Genomic DNA, 25,137 nt, shown 5'->3' with positions numbered 1-25,137 from the left:
CTGACTACAAGTCCCGGCATGCCAGGCGCCGCGGCGTCGCCTGGTAACTCGCGCCACACGGGGCGCGCTAGGCCGGCTCTTCCGCGCGCCTGCGCCTTGGTAGGCTGTGCGCAGGCGCACTTCCAACGCCTGGGCTGAGGGCGGGGTGTCGTTTCCTTCGCTGATGCAAGAGCCTGGTGCGGTGAAGGGAGAGCTATCAGCAAGAACCGAGCTGTCGCGGATTCTTGGGGCTGACCCATCCGACTTCCCGTCCGAGCCGAACCCACCCGAGCCGCAGCCATGTCCGGGGACGAGGTGAGGGCCTGAGCGCTAGGGCTAAGGACTGTGGCGGGAAGCCGAACCCACCCGGGTATGGGAGACCGGGCCTGCGGCCTAGCGGCCGGCCGCCGCCATGTGAGACAGCTGGGCCTAGGGCGGCCCGGAGCCGTGGAGCAGGCTCGACCGCACCCCGTTTCCTCAAGGCGGCGGCGCCAAGGCTGGCCTCCTCCCGTGGCCGGCACGGAGAGCACACGTTGAGTCGTCCTCCCCGAGGGGGCTCGCATGCCGGGTTAACTCCCCAGCTGAACCTGCTGGGAGCTGGCGACCCCTGCGTTCCTTCTCGCTAGGCGTTGTGGCCCTCGCCTGCCCCGCTGGGCGTCGGGCTGGCCCAGGGGCCTCTCGGCTCCGCGGGAGCGCTCGTGGAAAACTTCGCAGGCTGCCTCGTGCGGGCCCGGGTCTCGCCCTCGTCCCGAGCATTTCGCTCTTGAAGACGACGAGGGGGCCAGAGCGCTAGGGCCCGAGGAGATCCATCAGCAGCGACGGAGCTCCCGGGACGGGAAGTTCGCGGCGGGCCTCCTCCCCGAGCGTGGCGGACGGGCTCCCAGCCACGGGCGCAGGAAGTCCGGGCTGCCCTGTGGATGGGGCTTTCTCTGCCGTCGTGCTTGGACCCGGGCGAATTTCCCTAAATCTCCTTTTACCAGTCTTGTCCTAGTTCGTGTAAAATCAAACGACTTAAGGTGAAATTGACATTAAGTGTCCTCGGTGGGAATTACTTAACGACGGGGGGAGAGCTACGGCTTACCGGAGGGCTCCCCACCTGGAATGAGAGCTTATGCAGAATTTATGTTTCCTTGGCCTCGGAGAGGTGGAGGAGGGAGAATTCGAGGCGCTCTAGAGTTGGCTTTTCGAGTTAGGCCCTGCGTGATGCTTAGAATTCCCTCAGGCAGTGGCGAGTCTTGATCATGGAGACAAGTGTGTTCACAGAAAGTGGACACTTGGTCGTTAAGGAGTGAAGACGAAAAGCAGGTAGTGACTGTTCACGCAGGGTCTGCAAGAGCAAGTTGAAATTTGAAATATATTCTAGAAGGGACTCCAGTCTGCTTTGTTCTCACAACACTTCTGTGACACGGCTCCTGATGCTTTGCCCATTTTGAAGATGAGAAAATGGGCTTAAAGAGTTGTATAATGCAAGTGGTCGGGCCGGTAGTATAGGTCAGAGCTCTCCAGTGTTGCTTCCATCTCACGGTGACTGGGAGGCTCACTAACTTAGAGAAACTAAGAATCAGAAGAAGGTAGATGGTTCTTGCTTGGAGATCCTGGTAGACATGGCTCTAAGCTACTGTATGAGGGTGCTTCACAAAGTTCATGGAGAGTAAATTAGAAGATAAGTTTATTTGGTGCAAAAACATTTTAAAGTCCATGCACACGTGCTGTAAAAGTTACAAGAGTAGCAGTGTTTCACAATGGTTGTTTCTACTCATTTTCCAGACTTTTTGCACACACAAGTGCTTAGGGAGTACGAGATAATTTGGGGTTTTATTTTGTGTCTGGTTTCTATGGTAAAGTACTCCCAGTGTAGTAAAGGAGGTAAGAGATAACAGCTATAGTGCAAGGCAAAAAAAAACCAAAAAACTAGTAGTTGACACCAGGGGTAGAAATAGGGCCATCAGTTTAGTGGTTTGGGAGGGTGGAATAGTTCACGTTTAGCAATGGGATCAGGTTTTGAAAGAAGTGGACTATGAATACATTGCTGAAGGATGATCAGGATTTTGTCAGCGTAGTCTAGCCCAAGGTTTTGCAGTAGCCAAGAAAGCATTATGCATCCTGATACTGCTCCAGTTTACCAAACCAACTTCGTTTTTTAGGGCCCAGGAAGGTTAATTCTAACTCTAGCTTGTGGCTCCCACCCTGTCAGTTGGGGGTTGTGGATAAGAGGCAGGTATGAAGAACAGAGTATAGTTTCTATCTGATTCCCCTAGTAATATGGATTAGGTAGGTGTTCTTAGGTCAGTCTTACCTTCTGACTCCAGACTTGCGAAGTTCAAGTGAAAATCAAGGAAGTGATTTATAAACTGCTAGGGATTTCACAGGATGGAAGTAATGCAGCCTGGTAGAGGATTAAGGAGTCTACTTTTTAAAAAGTACTTTTAGAAGATTTTCTTAACTTATAATTAGTAAACCACATGCATTTCTTTTTAAACCCATTAATGAAGCCAAGACCTCACCCAAAGTACAACCCTTTTTAACCTTGTGTAACTATGATCTTTAAAAAGCAGTATCCTAGAAGTATGGTGTTAACTGGAAAGGAAAGAAATCCCTTAATTTGGAGGCATTTAGAATTGTTCAGTTCTTTTTTTTTTTTTTTTTTTTTTTTTTTGATAGGCAGAGTTACAGAGAGACAGAGAGGTCTTCCTTCTGTTGGTTCACCTCCCAAAATGGCTGTTGCAGCCTGCGCGCTGCGCCCATCCGAAGCCTGGAGCCAGGTGCTTCCACCTGGTCTCCCATGCTGGTGCAGGGCCCAAGCACTTGGGCCATTCTCCACTGCCTCCCAGGCCACAGCAGAGAGCTGGACTGGAAGAGGAGCAACTGGGACTAAAACCTGGGGTGCCGGCGCCGCAGGCGGAGGATCAGCCAAGTGAGCCGCGGTGCCCAGCCACAGATCATTTTTTAAAAGCACTATCATTATCTAAGATTTGCATATTTCCAGGTACCATTCACAAGGTAGCAGAACATTATACAATATGTTGGGATGTTTTGCAAAAAAGAAGCTTTGAAGTAAAAAAAAAAAGTTTCTGATTAAAATTAGAATGTGTATTGTGTAAGGTTTACAGAACTTCAGAATACGAAGAAGTAAAATCTTCCAAATTCCTGTTATCCAGAGATGGCAGCACTGTTCTGCCTTACCTCTGAGAGGAACTTCAGGTCAATGCCTTGCTTCTCTGTGGGTTCTTTAGTGACCAATACCTGCCTTGTGGGTGTATTGTGGCCTTAAAGTTGATTTCTTGGGTATAATAATGAAGGGGAGAAGACATCCACTTTGATAAAGCACTCCAGGCAATTATCAGAGTGATTTTAGCTGTATCTCTTATCCTAGCCTTCTTCAACCCAACATGAGAAGTTGAAAATAGACACTAGGCTTTTGATGACTTGGTCATAGACTTAAAAAAAAAAATTAGCTCAAGTGATTCTATAGTTTATCAGAGGTACACTGTTAGTAACTTTTTGCTTCTCATAATTCAAACTAGTCTTAATAAATTAATAACATTTGGAACATAATCACTGGGTAATCTGGAAGTCAGATAAAATCCTCAAAAGCAATGATTTTAGTTAAGACTAACATTGGCCTTGTACCTTGAGGAGGTCTGCCTCCTCAGTATCCCTGATTTCCTGATCTGTAAACTACTTTGCAGGATTGTATAAATAAAATGAAGCAATGAGTATATGTTAAGTATTCAGACACAGTAGTTAAGAGATGCAAATAACGTCAGTGTATGATTTTTGCACGTTTATTACGGTTTACAAGGCTACAATGGAGTGTTTTCTAGAGGATAAGAAGGTCATTGTGAGGCTGTCACCTGATGATTTCAGGATCCCTTCCATCTTTGGTCTGTCTTACTTAATCATAGTTAAAAGGAAGTTAATATTTCAGGGAACTTGGTGCTTGAGAAAATGCATAAAGTGGATTGTAAGCCCTGTAAGAACCAAATTTACAGTGCCTAGAGTCCTGTCCATCCTTTAGCTATGTCTTTGTGTTCAAGAAAGGAAGAACTGTAGCCACCTCCTTGCAGCACATGGCAGTACTCACGTCTCAGTAGAAGGTCAGCAGTGAGGGAGTCCTTCCCCTTGGTTCTTCTGTCCTGGAAGGGAGGGACACTTTTAAGTTTGCCAGGTAATGTTTTTGAATCTAACTACACTTCAGAATCACTCATTACACAGTTGAAACTTTGTTAAATAAAGTAGGAGGGAGTAACTTTAAAATGAGGCTGTTTAAAAATTTCCTGGATCCTTTGCAAATAATTCTCTATTGGGTATGGACAATAACTACTTGCCTTATTACAGATAACAAAGTGGTTTCAGTCTAGTGTATTTTCCTTAATGTATTTGTGACATAAAGAAATTTATCTAGAATCTGGGGAATTTTTGGAGAGTATTATATGTCTTAGGAAATTAGGTCACCTGAGTTGATACTTCAGTGATAAGAATCAAGAGATGCCATGCTTTGTGACCTGTAAAGCATTTTACGTAAATTATAATTGCTAATGTGTATTGAGTACATGCCGGGCATTGTGCCTAGGGTTTTATATTTATTTACACATTTAATCCTCCCAATAACTTTGTGAGGTTTGGTTATAGTTCTTTTACTTATCTCCCTTTTATAGATGAGGCATGGGATAACACAAGTACAAGCCAGAATCAAGATTTGAATTCAGTCAGTTAAGCTCCAGACCTGTGCTTTTTAAAATTTTTTTTTTTAATTTTTAAGATTTATTTATTTATTTGAAAGAGTTACACAGAGAGAGGAGAGGCAGAGAGAGAGGGAGGGGTCTTCCATCTGATGATTCACTCCCCAATTGGCCGCAGTGGCCGGAGCTGCGCCGATCTGAAGCCAGGAGCCAGGAGCTTCTGAGTCTCCTATGCAGGTGCATGGGCCCAAGGACTTGGGCCATTCTCTACTGCCTTCCCAGGCCATAGCAGAGAGCTGGATGGGAAGTGTAGCAGCCAGGACTAGAACTGGTGCCCATATGGGATGCTGGCACTTTAGGCCAGGGCGTTAACCTGCTGTGCCACAGCGCTGTCCCCCCCCACCCCCCCCTTTTAAGATTGATTGATTTATTTGAATGTCAGGGTTGCAGTTGCAGAGAAGGAGGGAAAGAGAGTGAGAGGTCTTCATCCATTTGTTCACTCCCCAAATGGCTGCAACAGCCAGGACTGAGCAAAGGCCAGAGCCAGGAGCTTCATCTGGGTCTCCCACGTGGGCTGCTTTCCCAGGTGCATTAGCAGGGAGCTGGATCCAAAGTGGAGCAGCTGGGACTCGAACAGGCGCCCATATAGGATGCTGGCACTGCAGGCGAGAGCTTTACCTGCTGTGTCATAACACTGGCCCATAGACCTGGGCTTTTAAACACTTCACTGTCCATAGAAGGTCATTGGGCAAAATGCTGTTTAAGCCAGGTAGAATATGGACAAATACTGGAAAGGGGCTCAGGAAAGAAAAATTTGCTTGGGATTTGAATCCATTTCTCTTTGACCTCAAAGATGTTTTTTCTGCTCTATCAGGCATCTGCCATTTATGTATGAGTATCTAAGCAATTATGACAATAACTTTCTTCAAGTGATCAGTACAGTATACACTAGCTTTTTTACTGCAGATACTTAAGTAAATGTCATCTACATTTAGAAAATGTATGTGAGACATTAACTCGGGAACCTTAAAAAACAGGTGGTTTTTTTTTGTTTGTTTTTTGTTTTTTAACATTTCTTTATTTGAAAGGGAAAGAGAAATATCATTCGCTTGTTTACTCCCCAGATGCCCACAGCAAGCGCTAGCCTAGGCTGAAGCCAGGAGCTGGTAACTTCATCCTGGTCTCCTATGTAGGTGGCAGGAACCCAAGTACTTGGGCCAATATATTCTGCTTCCCAGGCACTTCATTGTGGAATGTCTCTCCAATATAGGATGCCAGGGTCCCAAGTGGTAGCTTAACCTGCCATACCACAATGTCCATACATCTCCCCCCACCCCTTGAGAACTTCTAGCAAAACAAATAAAAAACAGAATAAAAGGTTACATAGATGTTTCTCTTTTTCAGAGATTTGCTGTAGGAAGAGTTGCTGATAGATTTCTGTTAAGGTTTTTCTGAACTTCAGGATGAATTTTTTTATTTTTAAAATCAGATCAAATCTCCAAGTATAGCCAAAAAAAGGAAAAAAAAGTAGTAGCCCCAGGTTACCAACCTTGAATAAAATATTTATAACCCATGTACAGGCATGGTTTTGTGACCTATAACGTGAGGAGCAGAGCTTAGGTTGTTTCTGAGGTCCCTTTCCTAAATTCTATAATTCATTCATAATGTCTAGATTTGCATATGAAACTAAAAGGGAAGTTGCTGTATCTTGTGGAGTATTTTGCAAATTGAAAGGCATGTGCATATGTTATAGATGGACACACACACCCTCATCTGCTGGATATTTAATAGTATATGGAAGGTTGAATAGGTATTTTATTTTAAAATCCTCTGTGGTGTTTTAATTCTAAGACTATGCTTTTTGAGGATAAAGAGTATTTGGAATGTGAATATCATTTAAAACAATCACTTGGCCCTTTTTTCTTTACTGTCTTTAAACAGATGATTTTTGATCCTACTATGAGCAAGAAGAAAAAGAAGAAGAAGAAGCCTTTTATGCTAGATGAGGAAGGGGATGCCCAGACAGAAGAGACCCAGCCCTTGGAAACAAAAGAAGTGGAGCCAGAGCCAACGGAGGACAAAGATGTGGAAGCTGATGAAGAGGACAGTAGGAAAAAAGGTGAATGAGTGGTTGGTGTGAGACTCACTGTTGTGCTAGGGAGCTTTGGTTCCAGTAGTGTTTTGGATTTTGTGCACATGATGACTTCTTAGATAAAGCTGTTCAGGACAGTCCAGGTCATCAGTAGCCTATGTCCACTGGACCTTGCTGATTTCTGGTAGGCTTATTGTAGGGAAATTCCCACTGAATTCACAAGTTGCAAAGATGATGAAACTTCATCATTTCAGGACTGGTTTTCCAATTTAACCTGTCAGATCTCTTCAATTCTAATGGTGGTTGTAATTCAGTGTGGGCAGAAAGAAATAGGACCAACATAAGCAGTTTATGTCTTAGCAAGTCTGAAATTTTATAAGAGATTAAAATTACAGCCTAAAATGTTTGAGGTTAGACATGTAGATTTAGTTATTCACTCCTGAGATCTAACATAGACATAGTTTAACTATTAGAAGCAAGAGATTCAGTAAACATAATTTGTGTCAAATATAAGATTGCTGGGATAAGAGAACTGACAGTCATTGAGCTTCTACCATGTGCCCAAGTGTTTCCTAAGCTTGGAAATTAAATCATTTCTGTTGTAATACAGCAGAATGAATTTATTAGTAACTCCTAGAAGCTAGCAGGAGGAACCTGAAATATTCTTTGTATGCAACCTGCCAGAGAAAATGGAAACTTACTGAACAAAATCCATTATTTCTCATTGGTGGTAGGTATAATTTCAATGAGATTCATATTTTTGATACAGCCTTATTTTAATGAATATGAAATAATTAAGGTCTTTGGATAACGTTTTTGCCTAGGCTCTAGGATTTAGGTGAATGAGACTTATTCCTTAGTATGTGTTATGCAGAGGAGAGATAGACAAGCAAACCAGAACTAAGAACCTCAGTTGGGTTGGTACTATCCAGAAGGTACTATCCAAGCACCTTGGGGACCCTTAATGCAATTGAGGGGAAAGGATAGGCTTAAAGAAGGCTTATTGTCCCATGAGATGGAGGTCATAGCTGTATGAGAGGGCCCACGGGAAGGCATGGAATTGAGAGGCTACACACATACTGTACTAAGAACTGGAAGTACTTGAGTAGGGCTGGAGGCAGGAATTGAGGTATAGGTGATAAGAATGTGGGGAAATGGGAGAGATAAAGCTGGAGAATCTTAGAAATAGAGCTCTGACGGTACCTTGGGAGTAATGAGAAATGATACCCAGATTAGTAAATATTCTCAACATGGTCCCTTAACTATTAGCTGTTAGTCATCTAGCTATTAATAATAGCTAAAACATGTTGGTATAACTCATAGTTAGATGCCATTTATTTATTTTATTTGAAAGGCAGAGAGACAAAGATCTCTCATCTGCTGGTTCACTCTAAAATGCCCACAATATCCAATTTGGGCTGGGCTGGGCCAGACTGAAGCTGGGAGCCAGAACTCAATTTGAGTTTCCTATGTGAGTGGCAGGAAACCATCTACTTGCCTGCTAGTTCTTAAAAATTGATAATTCTCAATCTGTCTTTTTAGATGCTTCTGATGATCTGGATGATTTGAACTTCTTTAACCAAAAGAAAAAGAAGAAAAAAACAAAAAAGATATTTGATATTGATGAAGCTGAAGAAGGTGTAAAGGTAGTATTGCTTTCTTATTGAAGGTAAAATTTGACCTCTTGAAAGGTTGCTAATGGCTGACATCCTTCCCACTTCATCTTACCTCCATATTAGCTTTACTTTTACTGTTAAGTATTTAATCTCCACTATAAAAGGTTGTTTTTCTTGGGAGTGTATCTTTTTTTTAGATTGATTTATTTTATTTAGTTGAAAGATAGTGTGACATAGAGAGATATCTTTATTCTGCTTCACTCTCCACCTGACTATAATAGCTAGGTCTGGGCCAAGCTGAAAGCAGGACCAGGAACTCCTTCCTGGTCTCCCACGTGGGTGTTGGGGCCCAAGCACTTTGGCCATCCTCCACTGTTCTGTTAGGTGCATTAGCTGAAACTGGATGGGAAACAAAGTGGTCAGTATTTCTTCTTCTTTTTTTTTTTTTTTTTTTCTAAAGGGAGAGAGATCTTCCATCTACTGGTTTACTCCCCAAATGGCTGCAACGGCCAGAGCTGGGCCAATCTGGAGCTGGGAGCTTCTTTTGGGTCTCCCAGTCTCCAGTTTTCCCAGGCACATTGAACAAGGAGATGGGTCAGAAGTGGAGCAGCCAGAACAGTGCCCATGTGGGATACCAGTGCCACAGATGGCAGCTTTACCCACTACACCACAGCGTTGGCCCAGAGCAGTCAGTACTTCAACTGGTGCTCCAGTATAGAATGCCGGTATCACACGCTGCAAGCAGCTTAACCCTCTACACAGTGCCAGCCCCTTGGTGGTTTATCTTAAAAGGATTATAAGAGAAATATAAAGTGAGAACTTGTGTATTATGTTGTGTCCTGTTTAGAAGATCGCAAAATGCCTCTTGTCCTCAGTTATACCGAGGTTTTTGGCTGAGGAGAGTGAGTTCTATGAGAAATCCTATGGAGTAAATATTGCTGTGATAACTTCTGTTACATTCTGGTAGTGAGTTGAATATCCACAAACTTGGGTGTGTACCTTTGAGCAGCAAAGAGTGAACTCTAGCCTGTGGTGGCTGGGTGGTAGCTAATGATAATGTGGCCTATAGGCAAAGCAGAGCACTCAAACCAGTTTTTTTGTTTGTTTGTTTGTTTGTTTTGTTAAGTGTGTGTTTTTTAAAAGACTTATTTTATTTATTTGAAAGGCAGAGCTACAGAGAGAGAGAGACAGGGAGAGAGAGATTTTCCATGTGCTGGTTCACTCCCCAAATGGCTGCAAAGGCTGGAACTGGGTGGGCCAGGTCAAAGCTAGGAGCCAGGAGCTTCTTCTCGGTCTCCCATGTAGGTGCAGGGACCCAAGGACTTGGGCCATCTTCTGCTTTCCTCCCAAGGCACATTAGCAGGGAGCTGGATCAGAATTGGGGCAGCCGGGACTCAACCCATATGAGATGCCGGCATTGTGGGCAGTGGCTTAACCTGTTTTGCCAAAATGCTGGCCTCTCAGACCAGTTTGGTTTTTTGTTTTGTTTTGTTTTAAGATTTATTTATTTGAAAGAGTTACACAGAGAGAGGAGAGGCAGAGGGAGGGAGAGAGAGGGAGAGAGGGAGAGGTCTTCCATCCAATGGTTCACTCCCCAATTGGCCGCAATGGCTGGAGCCGCACTGATCCAAAGCCAGGAGCCAGGAGCCTCCTCCAGGTCTCCCAACCAGGTGCAGGGGCCCAAGGACTTGGGCCATCTACTGTTTTCCCAGGCCACAGCAGAGAGCTGTGTCGGAAGTGGAGCAGCCGGGTCACAAACCAGCGCCCATATGGGATGCCGGCACTTCAGGCCAGGGCGTTAACCTGCTGCACCATAGCGCCGGCCCCTCTCAGACCAGTTTTATAGAAATCTTTAATCTTGCAGGGACTGATGATGCTATTACTGGATTGATTTCCAATACAGTTACCTCAAAGTTATTTTGAAGTAGGTGGTTGGGTAGGTAGATGAATAGGAGGGGTAATGGATGAAGGAGAGAGGAACTGAATGTCTCTGTTCTTCTGCCTAAAACTTAAAGACCCTGTCCAGGAATCACTTGAGCAGAACACACACATCTATTTAGAAAACCCAGGGGGCCAGCACCGTGGCTCACTTGGTTAATCCTCCGCCGCCGGCATCCCATATGGGCGCCGGGTTCTAGTCTCAGTTTCTCCTCTTTCAGTCCAACTCTCTGCTGTTGCCCGGGAAGGCAATGGAGGATGGCCCAGGTGCTTGGGCCCCTGCACCCACATGGGAGACCAGGAAGAAGCACCTGGCTCCTGGCTTCAGATTACCACGGTGCACAGGCCGTAGCAGCCATTTGGGGGTGAACCAACAGAAGGAAGACCCTTCTCTGTCTCTCTCTCTCACTGTCTAACTCTGCCTGTCAAATTAAAAAAAAAAAAAAGAAAAGAAAACCCAGGATGATAGCAATTTTACATGTATATATTTATATACAGAAAGCAAGAGTGAGAACACATACTCAAATGCTTAAGTGTTCCATTTTACTCTGTGTTGGAAATTTTTCTTTGGTAGTTTTTTTGCTCAAAGCCAAGTAAAGTATATCCCATATGTAGCAAGAAATAATTCATTGAGTTTTAGAAACAATGTCATAATTTTGGTGATTTGGTTAATTCAGTAAATGTGTATTGGAGATTATAGTGAGTCAGGCATTGTATGCAAATTGCAAGAATACTGAAGTGAATGAGATATGTTTCTCCTTTTCTGATATCTTAGTTCAGGGGTGATTAGAATCCTTTAGAATGGGATTCTCTTCTCTTCCTGCTCTTGTAGGACACTTGGAGAAAGAAGTACTCCGCTTATACTGAATAAATGAGGTTTAAAAATCCTGGATAAAATAGGCACCACAGAATGTGCCACAGAAAGTGGCGCTGATTTTTGATTCCTCTAGTAACTGGTGCCTAAAAAATTATTGATTAGCTCTACTCTTAAGTATCCGGATACTTTTTTCTCTACTGTTGAAGTAAAAACATAACATAAGAGGATGTTAAAAATATCCTGGTCTTCAGGCAAGACATGAATGTTAACTTGAAGCTGAAGTCTTCTTGGATTATCTTCAACCTGAGTTTTTAAACCATCACAGTTCTTTTGAGAAACACTTGTTTTATTCTCTGACTTAAGCTGTGTCTTGACCTGTTTCAATGTGGATCTTACTGGGATAAAATGAATAACAGTGTAGGACTAGAAACCAGCTGATATGTTTCAATTTATATCCTGTGTTTCCAAGTTTCTTGTTTACGGAAAGTCATCTTAGAGACTAGGTTGTTATCTGGCTTCCTGTTTATGTATGTCTAGCTTATATCAATGGCTTGATTGGTGTTTGACAGCTAAATGTGACACCAAGACCACTCACCTGGATTTGAGATCCCAGATCTGAGCTTCATTTACTCCCAGCTATTCCAGTTTGTTTCACTGATTTCTGAAATTACTGTAGCCATTGTCACAGTAGTTCAGGATATAGGCATACAAAAAATAGATAATTGATAGGTAATGTTGATGGTACACTTTGGGATAAGAGATTGGATAAACTGGTGAGAAGAGAGAAAAGACTGGAAATCTAAATTGGCCCTTTATAACTTTTCTAGGTGTTAATATCTTGTTTATATCCATGCCAATAGCAACTAATCTCAAGGTTAAGCTGCATCTTGTCTCCGTCCCTAAATTATGTGGTCCTAATTCCCCATGGGCTCTGCCTTTCCCTCTTTCATGTTGTCATCTTTTGAAGTGATGTCCAAAGACTTCAGCTTGTCTGGTGCCAGGCTGTCTGTGGTTAATAATAAAAAATAAATATTTGGTCTTTGTCCCTGGTTCCTGGTATATAGCTCATGAAACCCTTGCAATCTCTAAAGTGATGTCTCTTTTATGCTAATAAGATGGCTGGAGGTCTCTCAAAAGCTCTAAGATGGGGGTTGGTCACCAGAAAACCACACCATGATTAGAAGGTTGGAACTTGCATAACCCCTGACACTTCCAAGGAGGGGAAGAGGTCTGGACCTGAGTTCTGTCACCAGTGAGCAATGACATGGTCATGCCTACCTAGTGAAATGCCCAAATGACGAAAGAGTTTCAAGAGCTTCCAGACAGGTGAACATACAGAGATGCTGGCATAGTGTCATGTTTGGACCTTCCCCCACAGCTCCCTAGACCTTGTCTTATGTATCCCTTGCGTTTGTTAGTTCCTGAGTTGCAGTCTTTATAATAAATTGGAAGTAGTAAGTGAAACTCTTCCCTGTGTTCTGTGAGTCATTTTTGTAGGTTATTGAACGTTAGAGGAGTTGAGAGACTTCCCACATTTACAGCCAAGTTGGACTGCAGTGTGAGTAACTTGGGAACATGGCACTGGTGATTAGCGTCTGAAGTGAGGACAGCCTTGTAAGACAGAGCTCTTAAACCTGTGGAGTCTGACATGAACTCTTGGTGTAGTTATTAGAACTGAATAGGAGGATGTACCTAGTTAGTATTGGAGAGTTAGAGAATTAGTGTGGATAAACAAATATTTGGTATCAACAGGAAAAATCTCTCGCACTGACTGCATCAGATTCACTTAGAAACTTCTTTCAAAAAATTCCTGAACTTTGTTCCTGCTGAAGTTTATCGATCAGAAGATTTAGGATTTTCTAGGTGATTCTTAACAGAAGCCTGGATTGGAAACACGAGCAATAAATAATAAGATCCCAAGGCTGAAAATAAAAAGTGTAAAAAAGCAGGGGAGATCCCACAAAAGCAACTTGAGGAATTCAGTTTAAATGGCAAAGACCTCTCTGAGCCAATTTGGCCCACTTGTGAGAGGTATTTCTTGTCTATAACTTTAGCTTTGAATATTTCCTGCCAAAATCAGGTTAACCCATGTCATTTGAAGGAAAAGAAGGAAAAAAAAAAAGAGTCCCAGTATCAAAACATTGAAACTCTTATCTCAATTTCTTAGGATCTTAAGATTGAAAATGATGTTCAAGAGCCAGCTGAACCAGAGGATGACCTTGATATCATGCTTGGCAATAAAAAAAAGAAAAAGAAGAATGTCAAGTTCCCAGACGAGGATGAAATACTAGAGAAAGATGAAGGTAATACTGGGGACTCCGCAGCTCATTTTTAGCTTATCTGAGCCTTTAGCCCTGGTTTCCTTGATGGAGTTTGTGGGTGCCTTTGAAAAGATTTTCTCCTACCCCTTATTCTTGCTACATGATAATAGAAGCTGAAGGGAAACAGTATCTAACTTAACATTGGCAGCTAAAGATTTCATGGGGGAAGAATTTGGCAATTATGATTATATTAAAACATACTGACTCAGACTTGAGAAAACTACTGTAACTGGTTTAAGTAATGTTAAAACGTGTTTTGTTAAAGTTCAGTTTTATTAAAGTTTCTAAATGTCTTTGGAGAATTTTAGAATAGGCAGCAGACGGGTTTTTGTGGATATGGAAGTTGTTTAAGTGTGTCAAAACAGTTGAACTCTTATCCTTTAATTATCCTATTGCATTATCTTGTGTGTGTTAAAGCAAGAAACATTTCAGTATGTCTGTGCTATCACAAACTCCTTATCAGGACTCTATTGAGGGGCTTTTATGAAAGTCATAACATCTCTAGCTGTAAGGGAAGGGGAGTTGTTCTTGATAGCTTTTTCTTTGAGGCTGTTTATGAATGCAGTTGTGGGAGAGAAGACAACTGTCTTTGAAGTTTTCATTTCTCTAGATCTGCACTCTCCCCCTTTTGTTATTGTCACAGGGCCTGCCCCTCATTCTTACAGTCTTTGTTATCTATAGCTTTAGAAGATGAAGACAGCAAGAAAGATGATGGAATCTCATTCAGTAACCAGACAGGCCCTGCTTGGGCAGGCTCAGAAAGAGACTACACGTATGAGGAGGTAAGACAAAATTCTGTTGTGACAATGGGCTAAGCTGTTCACTAGAGCTCAGAGAAATACATACTTGATAAGTATTCCCTGAACTGAAAGATAGAGGCTGAGGTGTGCATTGACGGTGAAACAGATGCGGAAGGCTCCTGGGGTATCTCCTGATGCCCTCCTGGGAGCTGCTTGCCCAGAATGCAGCAGTCTCACTGTCCCGTGTCCCCTCCCCCCCCCTCCGGATTTATCAGGGCATGGAGCTTCCTAGGAATTTGGAGCAGAGCTGACAGAAAGGCCAACTTGCGGCCAGGCTAGTCTGGGTTTTGCTTGTTTGGGCTCTCCTGAATCTTTATTTTTCCGTGTATCATACACTCTCCTATAGCAAAAGAATTGAAAGGGGCTTGTTCATTAATTTAACTTCAGGGAGTTGCTGAGCATCAATAATGGACCATATTCTGGTTGGTGATGCCCTTAAGCAGCTGCCAGAACATGAAGTGGTGCTAGTATATTTTAGTAAAAAGTGATGTGTGCTTTGTTAAATCAAAGTGATTCACAGGAACTTGGTACTCCTGCTCTTGCTAAGAATGTGCACAAATACCACTTTATTTCTATAGCTACTGAATCGAGTGTTCAACATCATGAGGGAAAAGAATCCAGATATGGTTGCTGGCGAGAAAAGGAAATTTGTCATGAAACCTCCACAGGTCGTTCGAGTAGGAACCAAGAAAACTTCTTTTGTCAACTTTACAGATATCTGTAAACTGTAAGTTGCTTAAAAAGAGCTTCCTTCCCAGTTGCCAGATCACCAGTGGCATTTTGAGGATACCAGATGTCCTTATTGCAGAATTCACTGTGTGCAAAACAGTTTTTTGAAGGACTGAGGGACTGCTTGTTCTTTAGTTCCCTAAGTGACATGTGCTTGTTGTAGAAAAAATGGTGAACAAAATCAAGATGCTTACCCTCAAAATTCTACCACCCAGAGATACCACTTGTTGTCATTACTGATATTAAAATTTATTAGACTTTCTGCTGATGACAATATTAGCATATGCTCATTATAGAGAAATTATATATTTTTTATATAGTATTATATGAGGGTACTTAAACTTTGTGGAAAAGGAATTAACAGATAAGGCTATTTTGGTGCAAAAAAATTTTTCTGTAATGTGTTCATTTGAATGGCAAAGCTGGAGCGGGAGAGATATTGATCTTCCTTTTTTTTTTTTTTAAGATTTATTTATTTATTTATTTGAAGGGCAGAATTACAGAGAGGCAGAGGCAGAGAGAGAGGTTTTCCATCTGCTGGTTCACTCCCCAAATGGCTGCAGCAGCTGGAGCTGGGCCAATCTGAAGCCAGGAGCCAAGGAGCCTCTTTGGGTCTCACATGTGGGTGCAGTGGCCCAAGCTCTTGGACCATCCTCTATTGCTTTCCCAGGCCGTAGCAGAGAGCTGGATCGGAAGTGGAGCATCCAGGACTTGAACTGGCGGCCATAGGGGATACTGGCACTGCAGGTGCCAGCCCCTAAGATTTATTTATTTATTTGAAAGAGTTACAGAGATAGGGAGAGACAGAGATCTTCCATCCACTGGGTCATTCCCCAGCGGCCACATGGCAGGAACTGGGTGTGCCAGGCCAAAGTCAGGAACCAGGAGCTTCTTCTGGGTTTCCCACATGGGTGCAGAATGGGAAGTAGAACAGCCGGGACTCAATCCAGTGCCCATGTGGGATGGCGGTGTGGAAGACAGTGGCTTAACCTACTGCACCACAGCACTAGCCCCTTGATTTTTTTTAAAGATTTATTTATTTATTTGAAAGAGTTACACGGAGAGAGGAGAGGCAGAGAGAGAGAGAGGTCTTCCATCCACTGGTTCATTTCCCAATTTGCTGGAATAGCCGGAGCTGTGCCAATCCAAAGCCAGGAGCCAGGAGCTTCTTCTGGGTCTCCCACGTGGGTGCAGGGTCCCAAGGACTTGGGCCATCTTCTACTGCTTTCCCAGGCCATAGCAGAGAGCTGGATTGGAAGTGGAGCAGCCAGGACTAAAACCAGCGCCTGTGTGGGATGTTGGTGCTGCAGATGGCTGCTTTACCTGTTAGGCCACAGCACCGGCCCTGCTTGTAAACATTTTTTGAAATCATGCATACAAATAGTCTTCAAAAAGCTCATGGAAAATGCAGATTGTGAAAAAAGTACATGGATTTCAATTTTTTTTGCACCAATTTTTAAAATTCCTTTTTCCATGAACTTTTCCATGTACCTTCATATTATACTAAAGAAAATGGAAATTCAAATGCAAGTCTACCATTACGAGATAACCATTGTTTGGCATTTTATGTTCAGCTAGGCTTATTTGCTCGCTTATTCTTGATGAAATTGTTATATTGGTTTTTAACCTATTTTTCAGTGTATATTAAATTTTACTTATTAAATATTACCTTCATAAGTGTTTTAAATATATAACACATTCTAATATTTCCTTAAGTTGGACATGGTTGCTCCATGTCCCAGGTTTTCATTAGGCAAAGCTTTGGGAACTATCTTTATATGTAAAACTTTGCAGTAGTTTAGAATACAGCCCAAGGTGGGTACAAAATCCCAAAATGGAATTGCCTGATTAAAAGGAATAGATATTTTTACGGCAAACATTCGCAAATTATTTTTCAGCAAACATGTATCAACAGAAACTCCCACCAGCAATGTAGAAGTTTACCTGTTTCATTTTCACCAATTCTAACCACTTGCATCTTAGGAAAATGTAACATAAAAAGCCCTGTTGGAACAAATTCAGACAATGCAATGTGTAGAAATGGAAGTATTGAATGGGCTTTTATTGTGCTGTGTTTTTCCTTTTTAATTTTACATGTGTACATCTTTTTTGCTTTTGGGTTTTTTTTTATTTTTGAATGAGGACCTAGCCTAAAAACAAGAGTACATACATCATTGAATGGATGTACAATATAACCACACCCCAGTAAATGAATATTTAAAGCTGTTTCCATTTTTCTACTCTTGTGCTACCATGAAATACTGACATGGTCGATGCTCAGTATCTATCAGGGATTAGTTTCAGGACCCTCTTATAGATACCACCATCAGCAGATATTCAAGCACCTTTTATAAGGTATTTGCGTATGCCTTTTACATATCCTCCTGAATATTTTTTGTTTTTATTTTTTAAAGTTACAAGGTATTTTTTTTTTTTTAAGATTTTTTTTATTTATTTGAAAGATTTACACAGAGAGAGGAAAGGCAGGAGAGAGGTAGGTCTTCCATCCACTGGTTCACTCCCCAATTGGCCACAACGACCAGAGCTGCACTAATCCGACTCCAGGAGCCTCTTCTGAGTCTCCCATGTGGGTGCAGGGGCCCAAGGACTTGGGCCATCTTCTGCTGCTTTCCCAGGCCATAGTAGAGAACTGGATTGGAAGTGGTGCAACCAGGTCTTGGACTGGCACCCATATAGGATGCTAACACTTCAGGCCAGGGCACTAACCCACTGTGCCATAGCGCCGGCCCCCTCTTGAATACCTTAAATCATCTCCAGATTACTGTTGTCTCTTATATATTATAAATCTATATTATTTAGGGAGTAATGACAAAAAAACCTATACATGTTCAATATGGACATGGTTTGAGAAGAGGATGTTTTTGACAGATTATAGAACCTATATAGAGGGAGAGAGGACTCACTGAAGTTCTTTTTTTTTTTTTTTTAAAGATTTATTTTATTTATTTGAAAGTCAGAGTTACTGAGAGAGGTCTTCCATCTTCTGGTTCACTGCCCAGATGGCCGCAACAGCCAGAGCTGCGCCAATCCGAAGCCAGGAACTTCTTCTGGGTCTCCCACGTGGGTGCAGAGGCCCAAGCACTTGGGCCATCCTCTGCTGCATCTGCAGGTCCATTAGCAGGGAGCTGGATCAGAAGTGGAGCAGAGGCTGGTGCCTGCAGTGCCAGTATCCCACATGGCACTGCTGCTTTGAGTCCCAGCTGCTCCACTTCTGATCACGTTCTCAGGCCCCTGCACCCACGTGGGAGACCTGGAAGAAGCTCCTGGCTTTTGGCTTCAGATCGGCGCAGCTGCAGCCATCTGGGGAGGAAATCAGTGGATGGAAGACCTCTCTTTCTTCTCTGCCTTTCAAATATGTAAATAAATCTTTAAAAAAAAAAAGTGGGCAACCACTAGAACCTGCACCTGTATGGGATGCTGGTGCTGCTGGCTATGGCTTAACCTGCTGCACTACAGCATTGGCCCCTTAACACTTTAAAAAGGATTTTATGGTTATAGTTATGTCTATATCTTATGTCTTCCTTCCCAGAGGAGAATGTGACCCTCTAAAGTTTGCCCCTCCATGTTTCTACACATTTTCTCATGTGTATGTGTTTCTAAATAATATGTAATACTGTTTTATGGGCATTAAAATGTAAACAAATGGTATCATACGTTATATATCATTTAAATTTTATTTCAGGTTAAATCAGTGGGGTACTGAAATCCTAATAGATAAGTAATCATAGGTCAAAAATAGTGAAGAGATGGTTTTTTTAGAAATTTGGACAGGTTTCCATGAATGATAAGGTGTACATGTTTTATTTTCATTTTAGATTACATCGTCAGCCCAAACACCTCCTTGCATTTTTATTGGCTGAGTTGGGTACAAGGTAAGAACCTATATATTCATTTTAAGTAAGTTACTGCTGGCCAATTCATAAGAACCTCTTTTAACCTGAAAAGGATATATAACTTGCTTTTTAAAAAACATCTACCTGATTACCAAGAAACTTCAAGGAAGTAGAAAGAAAGGATACTACTTCATTTCTTTAGGAGAGCTTGGCTGCTTAGGAACCAGATTATGGAGTTGATTCAACAGGCTTACTTGTATGCCAACGCAGGAGCCACAGTACTGCCATTTTTAGAGTTTCCTGCCAGTAATTGGACAGGAAGTAGTATTTTTTTTTTTTCCGAGCAAATGTTGGGTTTCAGAGGAAGCCATTTTTCTTAAGTCAGAATTGGTAAGGCTATTGAAGAAACAGTTTATAAGTTGATGAGTGGCATGGGAGGAACCATTGTAATGGAAGTAATATCCCTGCCTTTGGATTTGGAAACAGGGTCAGTGAACTGAAGTTACAGTTGGTTACATAGCCAGTTAGTGGTACAGTCAAGATGCAAACTCAGGTCTGTCTCTGGAATCTGGAATTTGAGGTTTTTCTTGTTTGTTTGTTTTATGATTTATTGATTTATTTGGAAGGCAGAGTAACAGAGAGGCAAAGGGAGGGAGAGAGGTCGTCCATCTGCTGGTTCATTCCCCAAATGGCTGCAATGGCCGGAGTTGCACCGATCTGAAGCCAGGAGCTTCTTCTGGGTCTCCCACGTGGGTGCAGGGGCCCAAGGACTTGGGCCATCTTCTACTGCTTTCCCAGACCATAGCAGAGAGCTGGATCGGAAGTGGAGCAGCCAGGACTTGAACCTGCGCCCATATGGGATGCCTGCACTGCAGGCGGTGGCTTTTATCCACTACACCACAGTGCCAGCCCCATGAAATTTGAGCTCTTAAAAAGGCTTAGTATCTGTGCCTCACTGGCAGTACAGAGAAAATTAAGGTGTTCTGTGCTCTTTATACTCTTAAAATTTAGTTGGGAATTTATTGTACTTGCTGTGTAGTTAGAGTAACTTATATGATCCTTGTAAATATGTAGGTTCTATTGTAGAACTGTGTCTTATTTTCCTATCAATAGGGACAGAAAGAGACTTCCCATCCGTTGGTGTGGTCTGCAAATACCTGCTACAATGGCTGGGCCTAAGCTAAGAACTCAATGGCAAAGCCAGCAGCCAGAAACTTGAACCAGTCTCCTGCCTTGGTGGCAGGGACCTAATCAACCACCGGAGCCTCCCAGGGTTCAGGGTGCACATGAACAGGAAGCTGGGATTGGGAATGGAGCCGGTGCTTGAGCTCAGGCACCCCAGTCTGGGAGGCCTGTCCCAACCAGCAGCTTTACCTCTAGGCCAGCTGCTGCCCCGAATTGTGTTTTAAATAGAAATTTGTTAGTTGTTTAACTCGCATAAATTGGTCAGGGACCAACACTAGCAGTGCCTTTTCTACTTTTCAGGATATCATGTACAGTTTTGTACAGCAGGATGTAGTAGTTATATTTCCATCACTGTAACAAATACCTGAGAGAAGTTACTTATGAAGAGGGTTTATCCCGCTTACAGTTTTGGAGGTTCACATCCCAAGGTTGGGCAAGCCCCGTTGGTGTCTGGTGCCTGCTGAGGGTAATGAATGACAGAACACATGCAAAGAAACACGTGGTGAGACAGGAAGCCGAGAGAAAAACAAGGCCCACCTCAGCCAATCGCTTCTCCAGAGCATGCCCCCAGGGAGCTAAGGATCCCGCCCCCGCCCCCACTTTAGACCAACTTCTATAGTTGGATTAAGTCTCTGTCCTCTTCCACTTCCAATAATACCACCCTAGGGCCAGTTTTAACAATGTGGGCCTTTGGGACGTAGACTCTAGCACAGGGTAAATTTTTAAGTTGTACCAGAGAAATAATTGTCAGTGGGTTAAATATAGGATTGTTGAGGAAACTCCTTTTGCCAGTGAATGAAAAAAAATTTCCCTGCGTCAAGCATTGGACTCTAGCTTGCAGATTATGGGTTATAATCAGTGGAAGATAATTTGAGATTTAGTTATTTGAGATCTACTAAGTTACACGGGCCAGTGTTTAAGCATAATGGGTATGGGCACCAGTTCGAGTCTCGGCTGTTCCACTTCTAGTCCAGCTCCCTGTTAATGTTCCTGGGATAGCAGTGGAAGATGGCCCAAGTCTTTAGGCCCCTGCCACCCACTTGAGAGAACCGGAAGATGCTCCTGGCTTCAGACTGGCCCCAGCTCTGGCTGTTGCAGCCATTTGAAGACTGAACCAGCAGATGGATGCTTGCTCACTCTCTCTAAACTGCCATTCAGATAAATCTGTTGGTTCACTCCCCAAATGGTGACAATGGCCCACACTGAGCCAGGCCAAAGTCAGGAGTTTCATCCAGGTCTTCCACGCAGGTAGCAGGTGCCCAAGCACTTAAGCCATCTTCTACGGCTTTTCCCAGGCGAGTAGCAGGGAGCCGGTTCAGAAATCGATCATCTGGGACTTAAACCAGTGCCCATACAGGATACCAACTTTGCAGGCAGCAGCTTTACCCACTGTGCCACAATGCCAGCTCTGAGGATGTTATTAAACCCTTATAGTCGAACTGCAGAAATTGTTTTTGCAGAAATCCATTTTATGCTGATATGGAATAAATATAACTTAAGTTTTGCTGACAGATTTTTGTTTCACTTCATGATTTGTAAGTTTTAACATGAGAATGTCTAGTGCAGAGCTTTCTCTTTTCAAGTGCTTGTCAACAGCTTCTTAAGTAAATTATCATTGGCAATTTGTGGCCTGTGACTTCAGCTATTTTTGGTAGTCACTTTGAGATACTCAGTTTACACATTTAAAGCATATAATTCAGTGGCTTTTACTATGTTCACACTAAAATTACTATGTATATCACTACAATTGTGTATTTCCATCATATATATTTTTTTAAGATTTATTTATTTGAAAGGTGGGGATACAGAGAGGCAGAGAGAGATTGATCACTAGTTTAGTCCCTAAACGGCCACAGAGGCTAAGGCTGGACCAGACTGAACCAGAAGCCTCATCCGGGTCTCCTACATGGGTGCAAGGGCCCAAGCACTTGGGCCTCTTCTACGGCTTTGCCAGGCCCATCAGTAAGGAACTGGAATCGGAAGCTGGGACTTTATACTTTTAATCATTCCTGTATCAAAATTTGTAGTGCACGTACAGCCCATTCACTTTGCATAAAGTGTGTACATAGTGAAGGTTTTTCTCAGGTGAATGGATTGTCATATGCAATTAAAAGATTTTGTTTTAAACTTAAAAACAATGATAAATCTGATTACTGTCACTGGAGATTTAGTTGGCTGAAGCTGGATTTAATATTAGGAAATATGGTCAGGTCATCATGTACCAGCTACTTAATTAAAAATGTTGAGAAACCCATTTTTATAGCACTGATCCTAGCACACCATTGAATATATTTTAAATTCATTAAATATGAATATGCTGGAATTTTTCTCAGGAAAAAATAATTGTTTTTTTTCATAGTGGTTCTATAGATGGCAATAACCAACTTGTAATCAAAGGAAGATTCCAACAGAAACAAATAGAAAATGTCTTGAGAAGATATATCAGTAAGTATACAATTTGGCTTCATTGTATCACTGAAATGTTCTCATCAGGTTGCAGTGTTTTGAGGAGAACCATTTGTTTTTAATGAGCCTAGAAAAGCTTAGCATTTAAAAACAATGAGGGAGGAAATGATGGAGACAGAGGACTGGGGTCGGGAGATGGCTCTTAGAGATGGCTCTTGACTGTGCAGAGAGGGCTTTGGAATTCTTAACACCCAGTTGATGGAGGCTGTTGGTTGGCTCTGGCACGGTGAAGGTGTGAGCTGGCCACCTTTTGTTACCTTAATCACTTAATGTGGGCTTTATGTATTTCTGTGTAGGAAGGCTGGTGAGCTTCCTCATGACGGCTTTCCTGTAGACTAGGCAGTCACCTCTGCAGCAGCTGGCGTTTGGCGTCTTTTAAAAACTCAGGTTTTAGTATTAAAGGCATCGCTGCAGATACTGTGCTTTCTTACCTCAGGATGGCTGCATCTAGCTAAGCTCCCCTCGCTTGAATGCCCAGGAAAACTGTCCTGTCAGCTCGGGTTTATGGAGCTCCATATGTGTGAAGATACTCAAAAATATTCTTAGGCCGGCACCGTGGCTCAACAGGCTAATCCTCCGCCTTGCGGCGCCAGCACACCGGGTTCTAGTCCTAGTCGGGGCGTCGGATTCTATCCCGGTTGCCCCTCTTCCAGGCCAGCTCTCTGCTATGGCCCGGGAAGGCAGTGGAGGATGGCCCAAGTCCTTGGGCCCTGCACCCACATGGGAGACCAGGAGAAGCACCTGGCTCCTGCCATCGGATCAGCACGATGCACCGGCCGCAGCGGCCATTGGAGGGTGAACCAACGGCAAAAAGGAAGACCCTTCTCTCTCTCACTATCCACTCTGTCAAAAAAAAAAAAATCTTAGAAAATGTAAATTACAGGTGCATTCATTTAGTGCAAAAATACTTTTGAAATCCATGCATGTGAAAGATCTTAAAAAAAGTTAGTAGAAAATACACATTATGGAAAAAAGTGCATGGATTTTAAATTTTTTTTACACCAAAATCTTTTAATTCTGTTTTTCCAACTGTCAGAGGGCAGGAACCTCTGCCTCACTGAGCCACCAGGTAATGATGTGTTCCTTTTCCCACAGAGGAGTATGTCACTTGTCACACATGCCGATCACCGGACACGATCCTGCAGAAGGACACCCGACTCTATTTCTTACAGTGCGAAACTTGTCATTCTCGATGCTCTGTTGCCAGTATCAAAACTGGCTTCCAGGCTGTCACAGGCAAGCGAGCACAGCTCCGTGCCAAAGCTAACTAAAATGCTAATCATCACTGATTTTGCAAAGTGTGTTGTGGAGAGTTGGCTGGACAGGTTTCCCATCTGAGTGGATATGCCATTGTAGTAAAAGCAAGACAGAAAAGTCGCCAGGTTCTTTGGTGAGTGGTTGGTGATCTGAAATCCTTGCAAGATGCCGATGCTCAAGCTGTTGACATACTCATTGCCTACTTTAACAACTGTCAGAAAAACATAATGGGGTAAGGAGGTGCTTTTTTAAAATCGTTCATAGACTTCTGTAAAATGCAAGATAAATTAAAGTTATTATAACAGTGATTCTTTCAATTTGGTTTGTCCTTCAGTTTTCTTTTCTATTAAAATAACTCAGCAAAAACGAAACGACAGTTTGTGCCTGGGCTGTAGTGAGGTCTCTGTATCCTTGTCCTGAAAAACTGGACATTGGCAGGCTCTTCAGCTGGGCAGCCATTTTTCTTCTCACTTCTCTTGAGATAACAGTTAAAAGTGGATGCAGCAGGAGATCAGGGAAGACTGCCCAGAGAATGGCGACAGATTTGAATTCTTTACCTTATGTGAGGATTGTTGCTACTACCTCACTGGCGGCTCCTCTTCCATGTTACTACGTGAGGGAATACAAGGTGCTAGGTACCCTCCCTCCTTGGAATTTTCTTCCATAACAGCCACAAAGAGGTCTTAGAAACAGCCTCAAGATGTGTCTTGTAACTTGATACACTGAAAAACCCAAGTGAGTGTACTGCTGTGTGCAGTACAGGGAGCTCTTCTGAGAGTCCAAATGGTAATGCCAGAAGAATCTTTTTCTTCCCATCTTATGTTCAGAGTTTGAAAAAGGCCCACCACAAATACATATCTGTTTTCTGTATTAAAGTAGCTTTTGAATGTGACCATGAGAGCCCAAGAGATGCTGCTGCTTACGTGATGTTTCTGGTGCCTCCAGTTCTGCCTCCCGAGGATTTGGCTGGAAGGGTGTCCCTGCACTGGTGCACAGGGGCGAGGGCCATCTGGGGCCATCTGATTTGTCTGTACTGTGATCTGCCTTGCTCACACGGGCTGAGGAGAGGGGCACACAGTGCTCTTTGCTTTTTTATTGACAGACTTCACACTAAGTGGCCCAGGAGCAGTCAGTGTCTCATCCATGTTGTTTTTAATCACTGTGACCCTTAATTTTATTAAAGTACAAGCCAAGTGTTGTCAAACACCTTGGCCATGAAGTGGTAGAGGGAGCCTTCCTTCAATCCAGTCGGTCCTCCTGCAGGGACTGCACACTGGCTGAGCTGCCACCACTGCCATGAAGAACCCAACTGCTGTTTATGACCCCGTTTTCCTTTTTTTGTATCTATGCCCGTTGGATATTATTGCGTGAATAAAGCAAGGATCAGTGCCTCTTGTGTAA

General features: G+C 43.0%; 1 protein-coding gene across 1 annotated transcript; it reads left to right on the top strand.

Moving 5' to 3' along the window:
• The first annotated feature begins 130 nt into the window (after nucleotides 1-130).
• EIF2S2 (eukaryotic translation initiation factor 2 subunit beta) lies at nucleotides 131-25,137 on the top strand. The gene is made up of 9 exons (XM_062204056.1): nucleotides 131-294; nucleotides 6,603-6,780; nucleotides 8,296-8,399; nucleotides 13,292-13,427; nucleotides 14,127-14,227; nucleotides 14,824-14,972; nucleotides 18,811-18,867; nucleotides 22,373-22,458; nucleotides 23,575-25,137. Exons 1-9 carry the CDS (start codon nucleotides 280-282, stop codon nucleotides 23,748-23,750), a joined length of 1,002 nt encoding a protein of 333 aa, XP_062060040.1. The 5' UTR covers nucleotides 131-279; the 3' UTR covers nucleotides 23,751-25,137.

The sequence above is a fragment of the Lepus europaeus genome, chromosome 10, assembly GCF_033115175.1.
Source record: "Lepus europaeus isolate LE1 chromosome 10, mLepTim1.pri, whole genome shotgun sequence".
Classification (NCBI taxonomy): domain Eukaryota; kingdom Metazoa; phylum Chordata; class Mammalia; order Lagomorpha; family Leporidae; genus Lepus; species Lepus europaeus.
This window is presented reverse-complemented; position numbering and strand designations above follow the sequence as displayed.

What these genes read in the sequence shown, in the direction of transcription:
- EIF2S2 (XM_062204056.1), top strand. An exon ending in AAGCTGAAGAAGGTGTAAAG is followed by an intron (nt 8,400 to 13,291) that starts GTAGTATTGCTT and finishes TCAATTTCTTAG; the next exon opens with GATCTTAAGATTGAAAATGA. An exon ending in AATACTAGAGAAAGATGAAG is followed by an intron (nt 13,428 to 14,126) that starts GTAATACTGGGG and finishes TGTTATCTATAG; the next exon opens with CTTTAGAAGATGAAGACAGC.